This window comes from Danio rerio, chromosome 7, assembly GCF_052040795.2.
Source record: "Danio rerio strain M-AB ecotype USA chromosome 7, GRCz13ab, whole genome shotgun sequence".
In the NCBI taxonomy this organism is placed as follows: Eukaryota; Metazoa; Chordata; class Actinopteri; order Cypriniformes; family Danionidae; genus Danio; species Danio rerio.
The window spans coordinates 27,247,501-27,263,196 of NC_141027.1; the positions used below are offsets into that span (position 1 = coordinate 27,247,501).

Consider the following 15,696-nt stretch of genomic DNA (forward strand, 5'->3'; position numbering starts at 1 on the left):
CTTTATAGTGGGTAAGGTTCTTCAGGTCATTGAAAATGCTTTTTATTCTAAGAAAAATGGTTCATTTAAGAACTGTTCGCTGAATGGTTTTTTAGAACGCTTGTTTTTTTTAAGAGTGAAGGTCAAATATATATTTGTGTTCTGACTATTAAATAACTCTCTTTTTCTCCACAGAGAAGCTGAAAGAAGCTCCAAACCTGAGCAGCATGCCGTCCCACAGACCAACCATTTCAGCAGCAGCAAAGGCTCATCCCAGGCAGAGAGCGCCCAGCAAACACATATAGAGGTGGCGGAGCTGAGGCCGCAGCGAGATGGAGACGAGTGTTACGTTTACAGCAAGGATATAACCGAGGATCCTGTTAAACTCATGTCCCCTGGAGAAATGGAGATGGAGGCGCTTTCCCAATCAGGTGCTCATTCACGGCCTCCGTCCACGGTGCCCACTCAAAGGAACGGACTGCCCTCTTCAGGCATTCCTCCTGATCAGAACGGCAACGTAGTGTATAAGAGAGGTCTCGTCCCACGTACAGACACTGAGAAAAAGGTACAGAGAAAAACTGCGCTTGCTCAGGTCGAGCACTGGGTGAAAGTGCAGAAAGGAGACCCCAAAAGGTCAGTTTTTTTGGATAATGTAAACACCTTAAAATATGCTGCGGTTGAGTAAAAAATACTTGGAATACATAAAGGTATTTTTGTAATACTCTTATTATTGAAAGCCATTGTAGGATTTAGTTAATACATTTCTGGTTATGGAAGAGCTCCCTCTAGTGGTAATATATACACACTGGTTATTAAAGGCAATGTTTTGTGACCGAGGAACAACTTTGCTTGTACTACTGAAAATATTTTAAATTCTTCCTATAACAGTGAAATTGTTAGAAAGTGCATTTACATTATTGCACTTGTATTACGAGCTGTCCTCTTATTGCAGTAAAACATTATAATATCTAATTTACACTATATTATATTATAGTTAGATTTATTAAGTATAAGTTATATTATTAAAATCATACTAAAATATGCAATTTTTCATAACTACTAATAAATAAATGTTAAGTTTAAAGTTGATATATATTGGCTGCATGGTGGTGCAGTGGGTAGCACGTTCGCCTCGCAGCAAGAAGGTCGCTGGTTCAAGCCTCGGCTGGGTCAGGTGGCGTTTCTGTGTGGCGTTTGCATGTTCTCCCGTAAGTTTCCTCCGAGTGCTTCGGTTTCGGTTTCCACCACAAGTCCAAAGACATCCAGTATATGTGAATTGGGGTGCAAAAAATGTGCAATTATTTTAATTTTATTAGTATACTACTACTAAAATTAATAAATAAAGTGTTATTTCTAAAGTTTATAACATAAAATAAATATACAATTATATTATATTATATATTGTAGTTAGATTATTGTTAGATTTATTGTAAATATAAGTTATATTATTAATTAATTAATAAATTCATTCATTTTCTTTTCAACTTAGTCCCTTTTACTAATTTACCCAATTCACTTATACCACATGTTTTTGGACTTGTTTCTGAAACCCATGTGATCACAGGGAGAACATGCAAACCTCCACATAGAAATGCCAACTGACCCAGTCGAGGCTTGAAACAGCTACCTTCTTGCTGTGAGGTGATCGTGCTACCCACTGGGCCACCTCGTCACCTTTCTTGGATATAAGTTATATTATTAATAGTATACTAAAATATGCAATTATTTCAACACTATTTAATTATATTACTACTACAAATAATAATAAAAAAGTTTTTTTTACAGTTGATATTAAAAAAATTATCGATCAAGCTTTCTGTGTTGCGGCCCCAAGGCTCTGGAACAGTCTCCTGTTAAACATCAGGATTTGTCCATGCTTGGATAGTTTGAATTCTAACTTAAAGACTTATTTTTACTCCCTTGCCTTTGAGCGACTCATACATGTTATTTCTTATCTGTATTTTAGTATTACATATATACAGTTGAAGTCAGAATTACTAGCCCCCCTGATTAATTCACCCCCCCCCAGTTTATTTTTATTTAACACATTTCTAATCATAATAGTTTTATTAAGTCATCTATAATAAATGATTTATTTTATCTGACAGTAAATTGACAGTAAATAATATGTGACTAGATATTTTTCAAGACACTTCTATACATAAAACTTACATAACTAGGTTAATTAGGTTAACTAGGCAGATTAGGGTAATTAGGCAAGTTATTGTATAATAATGGTTTGTTCTGTAGACTAGCACAAAAAAATTAGCTTAAAGGGGCTAATAATTTTGTCCTTAAAATGTTTTTTAAAAAATTAAAAACTGCTTTTATTCTAGTCGAAATAAAAACAAATAAGACTTTCTCCAGAAGAAAAAACATTATCAGACATACTGTGAAAATTTCCTTGCTCTGTTAAACATCATTTTGCAAATATTCAAAAAAGAAAACAAAAACAAAGGAGGGCTAATAATTCTGACTGTATACTACTACTAAAATAATAAATAAAGTGTTATATTTAAAGTTTATATCATAAAATAAATATACAATTATCGTAGTTGAATTTATTGCATATAAACTTATATTATTTATTATATTAATAATGTAGTACTAAAGTATGCAGTTATTTTATTAGTGCACTACCAAAAATAATAATTAAAAAACACTTAAAGTTTATGTAATAAAATAATTCAATACACAATAGTAAAATAAAATGTACAATAAAATAACACTTCTTAAAACATATAAAAGTGTATGAATTTTTTTCCTATAAGTAATATGTAATTGACAATGAGATTTGAGTGTGTATTAACAGTTAAAACCTTGACATTCCAGCCATCCCACTGCTGAGTACACTCTACCCAGACGGACGCCTCCACTCCAGCCCAAGTCCGTCATGATGGACACATACCAGTCGTTGCCAAAGACCACGCGCCACCACTCCGGAAGCAGTTCTCCCCCTGTGCCGCGCAACCTGCCCAGTGACTATAAGTACGCCCATGACCGTCTTAGTCACTTCCGCATGTCCACCGATGAGCGCATGGCCACTAAAGAGGGCATGGTGTGGCAGCTATATGAGTGGCAACAGCGGCAACAGTTCCGCCACGGAAGCCCGACAGCGCCCATCTACACCGGGCCTGATTACATGGACACCTCCGCCTTTAGGGTCACTCTGGAAATGCCACGATCCATATCCGTGCCCCCATCGCCATGTGACATGCCTCCATCAGGGCACCCCTCGAAATCCCTCTCCCCACGCAGGCCTCATACGCCCGCAGACAGGGTGACGGTGCGCCCGCTGGACGACTTTGCCACCGTGGATACACCCATTTTGGGTTCTCCCAGAGGAATATGTTCCCAGATCTCAAAGGTAGGGAATGCGGAGCAGTTTCACATCTTTTAAATTAGTTGTGGTGAGCTCCTCTTTTTGTTGAGACCACAGGAGCGTTGACCACCAAAGGCGTGAAGGGTTATGGGAAAACCGACTTTCTCTCCACTCAGGCTTTGATTTTTAGTTCTCACATAGGCTTTATTAAGGGTTTGACTCCCAGGTGCAGAGGGTGTGTTTTACACTAGACCAGCCACAGGGGAAATATTTACCCATGGCTTTTTTTTTCAGAGTTACAGTGTAAAAAAATCTTGCTGCCTTACATTTTTATAGTTAAATCAAATAAACGTTTCTTGTTGTCTGAACATACATCACTCAAACTGACTAAAAAGTATTATTTAAACTTTGTATAACTCAAAAAATTTAGTTGAAACCCGATTAACTTGTTAAAATAAGTTAAAGCCACATGAAAATATTTGTTGTCAAAATATTTTTGACAGTGTATATGTGTCTGATACATTGGCTTTTGCAAAAATAGTTAAATACAATTGTGTATACATTATGTTGTTAAATTGTTTAGATTAAAGGAACTGTTAAACTGTAAAAGGAATTGTTTAAACTAGAGGAATTAAGGGTGAGATATGGGAATAACGTTCACTAAACTGTAAAACAAGATAAGTCAAATATTTTTTTTTAATTGAGCTGCCATTGTTTTCCTCACAGTTAATTTAATATCAAAAGAAAATGTATTAGTAATACTATTTATTTTTTTAAATATATTTGATGAAGTACCTTTTGGTAAATTGTAAAATGAAGTAACTTTCGGTAAACTAAAAAAAAACCCATAAATATCATATATTTAAAAAAAAATAGGTGACATTATTCTCCTCATAGTTCATCCACCAAACATAAAAAGATAAATTATCACAATTAACAAATTACTTTTATATGAAACCCTTGAACAAAAACCCAAGTCTTTTAGAGGAAACGTTGCAAATATTGCTGTGCTATTATTGTACTATAGGAAATGCAAAGAGAAAATGACAAAGAGCCACAGATTTGCTTGTGATTCTAATGTCACATTAAAATACAAAGCAGAGAATTATTTTTATTCATTCATTCATTCATTTTCTTTTCGGCTTATTCCCTTTATTAATCTGGGGTCGCAACATGCGGAATGAATCGCCAACTTATCCAGCATATGTTTTACACAGATGTAAATACACGGATGTACACGGATGCCCTTCCAGCTGCAACCCAACACTGGGAAAATTATTTTCATAACAATTAAAAATAAAGCACAAGGACAAATGTATCTCTCACTGTATCTAGTGTCCAGCATGAATGAGTACAGTACACCCCTCACAGAAATAATAACTTTTTTATATTCGGGTGTCACGGTGGCCCAGGGGGTAGCACGATCTCCTCACAGCAAAAAGGTTGCTGATTCGACCCTCGGCTGGGTCAGTTGGCATTACTGTGTGGAGTTTGCATGTTCTCCCCGTATTCGCGTGGGTTTACTCTGGGTGCTGCAGTTTCCCCTACAGTCCAAAGACATGTGCTATAGGTAAATTTGGTCTTAATTAATGAATATTCTTCATGGATAAGTAATGTAAAGTTCTTTTTTTAAAAGGGCTGAACTCATACAGTATATGCTGTGCACTATATATGGATAATTTGCAGACATATTATTTGAAGTGATTTGATTGAGTTCTTTTGAATGGAGGTTTCCCAAACCAGATAGGAAACCCATTATACTGTATGAAACCAGTAGGCACATGTAAAAAATTTGATACCTACAGATATACATGCTTGCTTACAGGTTAAATTACTCATGTTCTAACTTTACTTTAGCACTGCCAGGTTTGTTTCGATTATGTTTTAGGATGCCATGTTGCTACCGCAGACGATTCATTTCATCAATTTTAAAAGCAATAATCGGTTTAAGTAACATTGGATAACAGAAGGTGATTTATTAAAGCAAAATAAGTATTAGAGACACTAAATGAGTGAGTGCTGTGTCCTGGGTTGACTTAACATCATAGCTGATGATTAAATATATTAATTTCATGTTACTTTACAGTTGATAGGGGCCCAAAACTATATGTTTTTAGCTGTATCCTAACAGCAGTCATGTGTGCAGGTAAATTTAACCTGCAGACAGTTTTAAGTATCCAACAATGCCTGGCAGTTTAAGTGTTTAAAGAGCATTTTTATTTACTCGTGTTGCTGGAGTTGTTTCTGTGACTAATAGTAGCATCTGCTGGCTTCACCCCCACATGAGAGAGAGCCGTTCCCAGCACCACATTCACACGAAACAGCAGGCACAGGAGCCTCTGTGCCTCTTACAAGTTAACATACTGTCACAGCCGTTTCTGCTTGGCATACGCCAGGACTCGTGTGAACTCACTAATTACATGCCTCCAACAGAAAGATTCACAGAAGCTGTCAAGAACCAGAGAGAAAGAAAAACACGGCTTCAGTTAGTGTGTGGTGATGCCACAAAGAATATATATAGTTTGGTAGAGGAGATCTAAATAGACGAGAGCGCTAATGGGAATGTGTGCATTATTGTCCACGACATATTAAATCACTTTTTTTAAAAATAGAAAATCTTAAATTTAGAACTTAAGTTTATTTCTGTAACATGTATTTCATATAATATCTATAATTAATAGTAATATAAATCTAGTTATATAATAATAATTATAATTACAATTCATATTATATAAAACATTCTTAATTTTATTTTTTTATTACACGGTTCGCTTTGGTTACTATTGTCATGGCATCGATTCGGTTCAATTCGATATCTCAGTACATCACTGTCCATTGACAATGCTTTCCATACACAATTTGATATTTTACTTTGCAGCACAATAATTCTTGTATTAATTTATATATATATATATATATATATATATATATATATATACATACAGCAGTCAGATATATGTACTGTATTCTTAATTTTTATTTTTCAATTTATCAAACAAAACTTAACATGCACAGAACGGCATGAGCATTTATAAATAAATAATTAAAAACAAATAAATATAAATATTATCCCTCTTGCTTTTTGAGCGTTATTGAGAAAGTTCTTAAACGCCTATGATTGATCACATGCTCAACATAAAAGACTCATTGCAGCTCTGGCGCTTCAGCAAACAGTGATACGGGCACTGATGTTAAACGACTGCCATTACAGCTGATCCATTATAGATGGCGACGCGGTGGAGAAAACTCGCTTTGCAGACATGCTTATGTTTGTATCCACAAGTAGCATTATTGTTGTAACAGCTGAGAGAGAAGATAAAACATTACCACATGAACACGCCAGCAGGCCAAAGCGGCCATATAACGCATATGTGATAAATGACATCAGTATATAATCGTTTATGACTATTACTAAACCGATACCAACTCGATCGTGTCTGCATCGAAGAAAAAATTATTTTTGAAATATTAGGGGTGTCAAAATTAATTGTTTTTTTGGTGAACCGCGATGCAGACGTGGAAAATTCGGTATCGGTTCAGTAATAATCATAGCCGGTCATTATGGACTGACGTCATTTATCTCCTAGGCGCTCTGTTACGAGGGAGTTGAGCGCCGGTATTTACAACACTCAGGAGCCAACTCAGGGCCAGCCCATGGCATAGGCAGTGTAGGCAAACACTGTACATCCAGAGAGGCGCCAGAAATGAGCGCAGTTAAGTTGCCGAGAGAGCTCACGCGAAGCAGAGCTCTCAGTAAGGGACTGTCAGAAAAGTACTTTTTTTTGCTCCGCTTATCGCAAACTCTCCCGGCTAAACGCATATTGCGAGGGCTTAAGTGTGTGTGTGTGTGTGTGTTTGTTTGTTTGGTGCTGTCTATGTTTGTGAATGTGTGTAAATGAAAGACTGTGGTGCTGTGTGTCTATGTGTTTATACAGACAGCTTGTTATAGTCTCCCCCCAAAATATAAAACTGTGTATAGAAAGCATCGTCAATGCACCGAGATATCAAATTGAACCGAATCGATGGCATGATAATTGTAACCGAACCGAACCGTGAGACCAGTATAGGTTTACACCTATATATATGTATATGTATATATATATATATATATATATATATATATATATATATATATATATATATTTGTGTGTGTGTGTGTGTGTGTGTGTGTGTGTGTGTGTGTGTGTGTGTGTGTATATATATATATATATATATATATATATATATATATATATATATATATATATATAGAAGGGGTGTAACTGTTCACAAAAATCAGGTTACGGTTCGATGTGACAATAGTGTCACGGTTCGGTATGATTTCGGTAGAGAAAAAAAAATGCTAGAGAATTTCTTTGTTTTTCACTTTTTTATTTATTAAAATTAACATAATTTTATTCTTTTATTTTGAAAAGTCATGGAGCCATACTTCACCCATCTTCTGGGGTTTCTTCTTAGCAGGAAATAAAATGAAACCTTCTTTATACCCCAAACCAAAAAGCTCCTCATAAAAAATGAAATGTAATATTGTACTAGTTAATTAGAAATAAAAGAACAATTTTGTTTTATATGGAACTTAGTTTCAATCCATTTTTAAGTAATTATTTTATTTTCAGAAAGAAATGTGTCCATAAATGTGTTCTTCAAACAGCACAGATCTTCTTGATTTGACTTATGTCACCTGCTATTTCAGTGAATCTGAAAGCAGAAATTATTGTCTGACTGAAATGGGCTCATGAAAGAATAATGTGACGGACGGGGCTAAATCAAATTTAACATTTTCCACTAGCGATTTGTGATTTGATTTGTTTTGCGCTGTTCGAATCTTAAGGAAGTGGCTGTCTGAACTGTACTTTTGATTATTTCTTAATAATTAACTGTCAATTTGTTGCCTAAATACTTTTAAATATTAGATTTTTATTGAGGAATCACACTTTGAAGCCAAAATGAAAATAAAGCGTTAACAGTCATACACGTTAAAAGTTTTTCTGAAAGAAAGATAGATTTTAATTGGTAATTTAATCTGCAAGGATGCATTCAAAGGGATACAAGTGACACTAATGACTTTGTTACAAATAAGATTTGTTCTGTCGCAAATAAACTTGTCACAAAAATATCAAATCATTTTAACAATGATAATTACAAAATGTTTTTTGAGAGCCAAATTAGCCTATTGGAATGTTTTTAAAATGTTTTATAAATGTCTAACGGCAGATATTGTATATCATACAGAATACTGGTGTCTCTGCTTGGCTTTTGACTGCAGTTGCCTATCAATGCATTTGAATGCTAAGAGTGTGTTTCCTAGTTGTTTCATAAACCAGACTGGATCACTAGACTCTGTTTAGCTGATAAAAAAAATTGCCAAAGGCCGAGCAAAGCGCCCAATAAACCGCCTCAGCAGTGGTCTCTTTCTTCTGATCTTGTATTTAAATAAAAAACCTATTATACAGCAAAAATGCAGTGCCGTGGGATTCGCAATGGAAACGGCGTGTACAGTGCTACTCTGCTGGTAGCAAACAAATGTTATTTTAAGAAAGCAGGTTGAAGATAATTTATGTGTAGTTAATTAAATCTCTTGTTGTTTGTGTCCTTTTGAGGTGCTATGATGGGCCTAGTTGAAAAAAAAATTTGTATGTTAAGCAAAACTGTCAAACCCTCAAAGCCCTGTGGCACATTTGAAATCAAGCACACACTTTCTTAGCTAAAATAAACACATAAATGAGTAAAATGTTTTTTTCTACTAGGTGCTAGTTTGGTGTTAAACTTTGAAACTGACTTTTATTTGACTTCAAAATTGTACGTCTGCAAACCAAAGCTTAAAGTGTACTTTGTTGTTTTTTCGTGGATACATAAAGAATGTAAACACACATTTTTGAAAAGTACAGTATATGCCATTTGACAGTGTGCAGTGTGCACAAACATGGACGCAAACATTAGTGTCAGACCAAACAGTCAGTCGTAGAGACTTACGCCAGAATTACATAGGGTTTCAGCGTCAGCGCTTGACAGAGGGCATGTCTTAAGGTGGGGCTGATGCGATTGTCCTAGCAGCGTCACCCAATGGAATTAGTCCACGATCGGCTACTGTCTGAGCTGATGCATTTGCATACAGCGATTTGATTGGCTTATGTGTTGGCTGGCTCTTGGAAAATTGAGAAATTCCCAACTTATGCAGCGAGCAGTTCGGCAACACCTAACGTCACCTAAAGTTAATGGAAAGCGTTGATGCTGATGCCCTGTGTAAATGGGCCATTAAAACTTCGAGAGATAGTAGTAGTACAGGCATGTAGCCAGCCTGATGGAAAGGGTGGTCCTTTTTTTTTTTCCAAAAAATTATCTTTTTCAGTTATTACTGTCATTTTGTATTTTATTATGAGGTTTAAATACTGCATTTTAGTGACATTTTATCTTATAATTTGTGCTTGTGTTTGGCAGCTTGTTGGATAATAATGTGGATGCTGTTCCTACAATAGTTCCTACATTTGTCAAATAGCTTACCATATGTTAGTACTTGAGTGTTTATTATTTGAGTGTATATTTATTTAAACTAGGTTTTCTATTACAGCTTGTAAAAAAAAATTTAAAAATTGGAGTAAAGAAATATGAAATGTCAGTGTTTACAGTACTACAGTACAAATGGCCATCAATTATAAGAATAACTGAAAAAAACATAATAATAATCTGTTAATTTCAGCTTATTTTCTCAAAATTCTGAATTTGGCCATTGGAATAATAATAATAAAACAACAACAGCATAATGATTAAAAAATAAAAATGATTATTATAATAGTAAAATAATAATAGTAATATTGAGTTGCTTCATGATTTTTCCTGCCTATTTAAAAAAAGTAATTTGAAACTTCATGGATAATAAAAATAGTCTAATTTTTTACTAATTGTATTTTAGTATAAAATGGACTGCTTTTGGTGCTTGACCCTTTTTTTTTTTGGTCATTTTGTGTTGGCAGAATGAAGTCCATGTTTAAGAATCCTACTTGTGGAATGTTTTAGTAACACTTTATAATAACTACACACTATGAATAATTTGTTAAGCATTGGCAAATAGTTAATTCTTTGTTTGTTAAACCTTAACTCTAAATTAACAGATGTTAGTAAGCAGTTTATAACTGCAGATACAAATGCTCTATTATTGACTTACATGTGCTTAATGATTTTATTTTCATACTTTGTTAATTTTTTTTATTACTAAATTAAGTATCACATCATTTCTATAACAGTTATTTGAGAGAAATGAATGAATGCATAAAAAAATATTCCAATGAACATTTATTAATCTTTTTATTCAAGCATATACTAAAAGTTATTTTGTATGCTAATAAATGCTTTATCATAACTCAACTTTATCCAGTTTTGTGACTAATCTACAGTGAGGACTATTCATGCTTTGTAAATTACTAATAAAGGACAATTAAAGGCTCCGGTATATTCTAAACAGGATTTATTTTTTTAATGATATTATTAATGTCTGTTTATTTGAAGATACACAAATGAAACTGTATCAAATAAAAAATACATCTTTGCAATCTTATTCAAAATGAAAAGACTTTGCTAAATAACATTGAAATGTCGTATCATAATATATTGTTAAATTATTATTTTGTTGTGGTTTTGTCCAGTTTATGTTATATTTTGACACTCCTGTTATTCGGCAATGTTCAAACTTTACAGTAATTTTATATTTTTTAGGTAAGATTGCAAAGATGTATTGTTCATTTGACACTGAGCCTTTAATTTGGCATTTGTAAGGATTTTACAAAGCATAAATAGTCCTCACTTTAGATTAGGTCAAGTTGAGTTAATAAAGCATTTATTAACAGTAATAATTAACTGTCAGTTTATGTCTGAATAATAGCCATATAAATGTTAATTTGGTTAGTTTATTAATTATTTATTAACTCATTCTGAATGATCTTAAAAAAAAAACAACTATTCTTAAATACATATCATATATAATGCAATATAATAATGCAATACTTAATTTAGTCATGAAAAATCAATCAATAACAGAGTGTGAAAGTACAATTATTAAGCACATTTTAAACATACTTATGTCAAGAATAGAGTATTTGTATCTGCAGTTATAAACTGCTTACTAACATCTAATAATGTAGAATGAGTGCCCAACAAATAGGTAGATTGGACATTTTGTTGTGCAGCTGGAAGTTGGGTTTCTAAAAACTAATTGTTTGCATTGTCCCAAACTGATGTGCTGAAGTCAAAAAATACACCATGATGGCAGTTTTAGGCTGATTTGATGGTGAATAGTATGAGTGCCGCTTGATTTGAAGGTGAACAAGTAACCAGCTAGCAAAGGATTCCGCTTGGTGCTAAAATCCTCTTTGAACAGTTATTTTCTCCACAATTTATGCTGGCATATCAGTCAAAATTGGACAAGGGAGCTCATTTACAGGACAAAAAACCTGACAAGTTCTTGACCGTTAACATAGGGAGATGGGTTGTCTAAACCACTCGAACCACCTCTGGCTACAGGCCTGTATACCCACCCGATTAACAATACCACCAAAGCTTGATTTTCAATTGCTGCTTAGATTTTCTGTTGCACTTGTTAAGTCTGTTTTGTCTACGTTTTGTCGGACCAGTATTAACCAAACAATATAGTGCAAAAACATACAATGTACACATTTTATGTACTGATGACAAAATCTCCCCACACACTCTAATAGTGAGAGTACTTAAATTATTACATTGGTATAAACCATTATGTCTGCTTTTGTGTCTTCACAGACCTCACAACTAGAAAGGAGATCCATGCCAACAATGGGCTACATCACACACACAGTCAGCGCTCCAAGTCTGCATGGAAAAACGGTAGGACTTCCTTTGAAAAAAGTATTTTCCCGGTCCCCATCTAGGAAAAAAATGCTTGCTAGATGACATTTCGGCCACGAGGAATTTTTTGTTTTCTAATTTTGAGACAGCGAGTTAAAATGTTTAGTTAAAGCCTGTCAGTTAAATTTCTCCTGAACTCACTCCTATTGGCCAAATTTCACAACATCTTGGCGCCGCCCTGGTTGTCAGATCTTGAAGTGCTTTCTCTCCCGTCTCCCCGCTGTCCTGCAGCCGGAGGAGTTGACTCTGCTGCTCATCCAGCTCAGGAGACACCGGGCCAAGCTGGCCAGCGTGCGCAGCGACACATTCACACACCTCCAGAACCAGCACAACGGCCTCTCAGGCCCCAGTTTGCAGGTTAGAGGGTCACATTCCCCCCTCAACCCACCCTGAGCCCCGCCCCCTCATCTGAGCATATCATGCCCCTCTTTCCTAAACCCTCATACTGTACTCATCTTTACAGTTGTGCGCTGTTGGTTCTAGTTGTGATTGCCTTGTTTTGTTCTTAGCTCTCCGTTAGTATTGAGTCTGCAGTAGAACACAACACAGCTTGGGCTGCGCACTTTGACCTAACAGCCTGTTTTGTGATTTTGAGGATCTTTTTCTGTGCATTTTGCTTTTTTTTGTTTTGTTTTATTTTGGACTTTTTTGTATTTTCTTCCTTTCTTGTATTTTGGATTTCCAGATTGCTCCTCAGATTGTTAACAGCATGTTGCTTGTTGACTTGCCTGCATTCACATGATTTTTTCCCATGAACAGCAAACATTGAAACCCTTGCTGGTTTACTTGTACAGTATGTATGCAGTTTTAGGTATAGAATATGTCATAAAGTCTAAACATTTGATAGGTTTTACATTAAAACTAGGTTTTATACATCTACAGCATTGTTGTAAAATAACCCCCTAGTTTTTCGCGGTTTTGCGCTTGCTGGAGCCAAAGCAAAATCAACAAAAAGTCGCAAATGTTTCCAATCCAGGAAAATTCTTAATTTAATCTCGAAATAATTGCAAAAAATTAAGATAATCTCATTAAACATCCAATTCCAAACCATATAATCAAATTATATTTCTTTTAGTTTTCAATTAATGGTTTTACATCACTTATAGACGTTGCATATGCAGCGCATGTGATGTAATTGAGTGGCTCTCGGAAAATGACGTCTCACCTGCACCTCCACAATCATTACATTACATGGAGGGGTGGGGGGGGGGGGTGTTTTGTAACCTGTGTAATAAGCAGACGCGGATGAAGCATGAGTTTCACGAAGGATTAGACAGCCTTTAGCACGAATTGGCCAATTTGTGACTACAAAAGAAAGTGAGAGTAAACATTTAACAAACAGACAGAAAAGCAAGCAGCTTACACTGATGGAGATTGGTCCAAGGATGATGGCTGCTGGATGTATCCGAGTTGAAGTACATTATTTGTGCTTTACATCTATGGCTAGTATTATGATGTGTGTCAAATCGATAAATTATTTCATTTAACTCTTTGCCTGCAGTTAACAAGAGAAAACGCTTCCGTGCCATTGACGAGTTTTACGGCAATCCGTGTTTTAGGTGTATTGTGGTTGCGGAAGCCTTAACGCATGTCCTGAGTGAGGTACATGATTTCAGATGCTCCAGGTAGTGAAATCTGAGAAAGTACAACCGTGGATAAATATAGAGTTATACAACATTTCATTGGCTTAATTTCTACCAATTTAGATCTGTTTTAGATCTTATCTCGACAAGAGACCAAAATAAAGAAGATTTTTTTAAGATTCGTGCCATTTTCATTGTGTCAGATTGCACACCTAACTTAGTAGGCTATCAAATATGATAAATAAGATATATATATATATATATATTTTTTTTTTTTCTGCCAAATTGTCCGTAACTTTCTGGGAATTACCACCAGAAAATCTGTAATTTTTATCACAAAAAATCACAAATTTTTTTTTTTTAAAAACTAGGGGGTCTGATTGTAGTACAGGTACTTGAACTTTGTTTAAAAGAGATCCATTTTATTATTGTTTCTTAATTTATTACAAAAAAAAAATCATAGTCTGTGTTTATCAAAGGGATACTTGACCCAAAAATGAAAATGTACTCACTGTTTACTCAACCATCAATTGTTTTCAAACATTTATAATTTTCTTTCTTCTGTTGAACGCAAAAGAAGATATTTAGATGAAAGCTGAAAACATGTAACCTTCGACCTCCATAGTTGGAAAAAATAAGTACCATGGAAGGCAATATTTACAGGTTTCCAGCAAAGAAACTGAAATGATTTTTCATTTTTGGTTGAACAATCTCTTCTACAGTTCATCAGTTGCAGAGTTCACATTTATATTTTAGGGCATTAAATGTTTTTTTTTCAGTAAAACTGTAGCTTGTTGTCAATAGTAGGTATTTTTGAGATCAGTAAGATTTTTTAAATGTCCCTAAAAAACCTAAAGAAGTCTTTTGCTAACTAATAAATCAGTATTATTGAGAAATTTTCGTACAACTAAAAGGGTTAAAAGAGTAAAAATGTTACATTGTTTTCTTATATTATTTACTAATTATGCCCGTGATGGCAAGCAGCAATTATTCACTCTTCATTGTCACATGATCCTTCAGAAATTTTTAAATGTTAAAATGATTTATTTAAAAAATCATCTTTTTATTTTTTAAAATTTCTTACGGTTTTTACTGTCACTTTGGATCAGTTAATTGGATCCTTAAAAATGAATGACCCCCCCCCCCCAAAAGGTTTGAATGATAGTGATAGTTAAAAAAAAAAAAAAAAAACATCATACTCCAGGTTAACGAATGACTCATGTTACATGCACTTACCCATGTGTAAATGAAGCAGAATTTGCATTTTCCGTGTGCATGAAAATCAATCAGATTTTGGCTGTGCTCTTAGTCAGATGTTGTGACCACTTTCTTAATTTCTCACTTAAAGGCAGATGACACTTACATCCAGCTGAAGAAGGACCTGGAGTATCTAGACCTGAAGGTGGGCTCTTGTGGATCTGCCTTCACCTTCTTCCTCCTTCCATCTTCTCCCTCTCTCCTCAAGGCACAAATTCTTTCTGATTTATTCCCCCTCCTTAGTCTCTGTAACAGCTGCTCTGCTCTTTAACCCTGAAGGACGTGTAGAGCGAGTTCTCAAATTTACATCAGTCAATATCCACAGAGAAGCAATGTGTGATTTTGAAGCTTTTACTGCTGAAAGAAAACAGATTTTTATGCTGAAGTTCAGCAGTAAAAGTCTTGGCGCATGCATGATTGTTATGACTAATGATGGCTGCAAATTTTAAGACATGGGAGGACAGATATTTGATATACACTTGAATTTGATTCTCAATAGTCTTTCCCATGTGCACTGGCATCATTAGCCTATAGGGCTGCACAATATTGAAGAACATAAGATAACCGATTCTAATAATTCAGTGTGTTATAAGACAATTCTGTAAGTTTGCATTTAAAGTTAAATTTATGATATTAAAAATGTGTATTATATTATTATTATATATTAATAAAATAAGTATT

General features: G+C 34.7%; 1 protein-coding gene across 52 annotated transcripts in view; it reads left to right on the forward strand.

Moving 5' to 3' along the window:
• plekha7b (pleckstrin homology domain containing A7b) overlaps positions 1–15,696 on the forward strand; it is a 193,889-nt gene that overhangs the window by 141,136 nt on the left and 37,057 nt on the right. For 31 of the 52 annotated variants that reach the window (XM_087258385.1, XM_087258398.1, XM_087258391.1 and 28 more), the window contains 4 exons: positions 175–612; positions 2,812–3,346; positions 12,071–12,154; positions 15,107–15,160. In XM_087258385.1, the coding sequence (XP_087114511.1) occupies positions 175–612; positions 2,812–3,346; positions 12,071–12,154; positions 15,107–15,160 (1,111 nt within the window). Of the gene's footprint in view, positions 1–174; positions 613–2,811; positions 3,347–12,070; positions 12,155–12,406; positions 12,533–15,106; positions 15,161–15,696 lie in introns of all 52 variants that reach the window. The other 21 variants (XM_087258376.1, XM_087258383.1, XM_087258378.1 and 18 more) reach the window with 1 other exon arrangement.